This window comes from Mirounga leonina, unplaced genomic scaffold (assembly GCF_011800145.1).
Source record: "Mirounga leonina isolate KUSES-001 unplaced genomic scaffold, KU_Mleo_1.0 Mir_180, whole genome shotgun sequence".
Taxonomy (NCBI): Eukaryota; Metazoa; Chordata; class Mammalia; order Carnivora; family Phocidae; genus Mirounga; species Mirounga leonina.
The window spans coordinates 1239890-1241072 of NW_023270469.1; the positions used below are offsets into that span (position 1 = coordinate 1239890).

At 68.8% G+C, this 1183-nt stretch overlaps 1 protein-coding gene across 1 annotated transcript in view; it reads right to left on the reverse strand.

The window, feature by feature from the left end:
* Window positions 1-1097: 1097 nt before the first annotated feature.
* ZFPM1 (zinc finger protein, FOG family member 1) overlaps window positions 1098-1183 on the reverse strand; it is a 67365-nt gene continuing 67279 nt past the window's right edge. Inside the window, exon 11 of the mRNA XM_035024505.1 lies at window positions 1098-1167. Coding sequence (XP_034880396.1) covers window positions 1098-1167 — 70 coding nt within the window. The remainder of the gene's footprint in view (window positions 1168-1183) is intronic.

Genomic DNA, 1183 nt, shown 5'->3' on the forward strand with positions numbered 1-1183 from the left:
GGCCCAGCGCGGGGGGCGGGGGGCGTGCCTGTGTCGGACGGGTAGGGGCCTGTGGATGACGCGCGGCTGATCTTGTCCAAACATGGTCTGCGTAGCCCCATGAGGGCTGGGGTGGGAGAAACGTGTGCCTCGCGCAAGGAGAGCGAGCCTGAGTGGATGGCGGGAAGCACCTCTTACCTTGAGACAGAGAAAGGTCAAAGGTCAGAGCTCTCTTCCATCCCCCATAGGCTTCGGCGTAAAAGTGTTTGGAAGAAACTCTGCTCCTTCGAGCAAAGTTGGAAAAGGACTGAGGGGTGTTTTCTAGCAGGGTGACAAGACCACGGCTGGGCTCTGCTTGGGTGTGGTTGCCCAGGTCCCGCGGTGGCCCACGTACTTCCCACGGCGCCAGCTAGGCAGGCTGGGGTGGGGGTGGCCCCCACCCTCACACCCGCTGTAGCCCCCACAGCTGCCACGCTACACCCAGCTCAGGATTTGGCTCCCACTCGCCCCAGGGGACGCTGTGGGGCCTGATGCCCCCTCCCTGCCCACCGCGTCCCCCGGTGCCTGTCGGCTGTCTCACCGTCCCTCCCCTCCCCACTAGCCTCGGCAAGCACAGGGCCTCGTCGTCCCCTGCTGGCTGGCCCGCAGGAAGTGCTTCCCTTTGGTATCTGGTGGCCAACCCAGAGCTGCTGCTAGCGTCCTGGAGGGCAGCAGCAGAGGGCCCCGAAGGGCAGGGCTTGCTCGCCGATGCCCCCCGTGGGCCAGGGCAGCGATGACCAGGGCGTGCTGCGGCATCGCACTGACCGGGGGTTCGGTGCGGCTCTAGGGCCGCTGCCCACGAGCCCCTGGCCGTGGCCGGCGTGTTCGCTCCCGGCGGCGGCGGCGGCGGCGGCGGCGGCGAGCCTCTCGGTGCCCAGGGCGCAGCCAGAGCCCGAAGGGCGGCCCCGCGCGCGCCCCACCCCCCGGGCCCCCGTGCTCAGAGAACCAGGCCGCCGCACTACTGTGCGCATCAGACTGAACCTCTTTATTAAGTGCCAAGGGTCCGGGCGGGCGCTGTCCCCCGCAGCCCCTCGCCGAGGCCCGCGCTGCAGCGGGGGCGCCAGGCGCGCCCCGGCCGCTCACTTGACGTGCTCGGCCGCGTGCGAGGAGCAGTAATACTTCTTGTGGGCGATGAAGGTGGACAGGCTGCTGAACTTGATGTTGC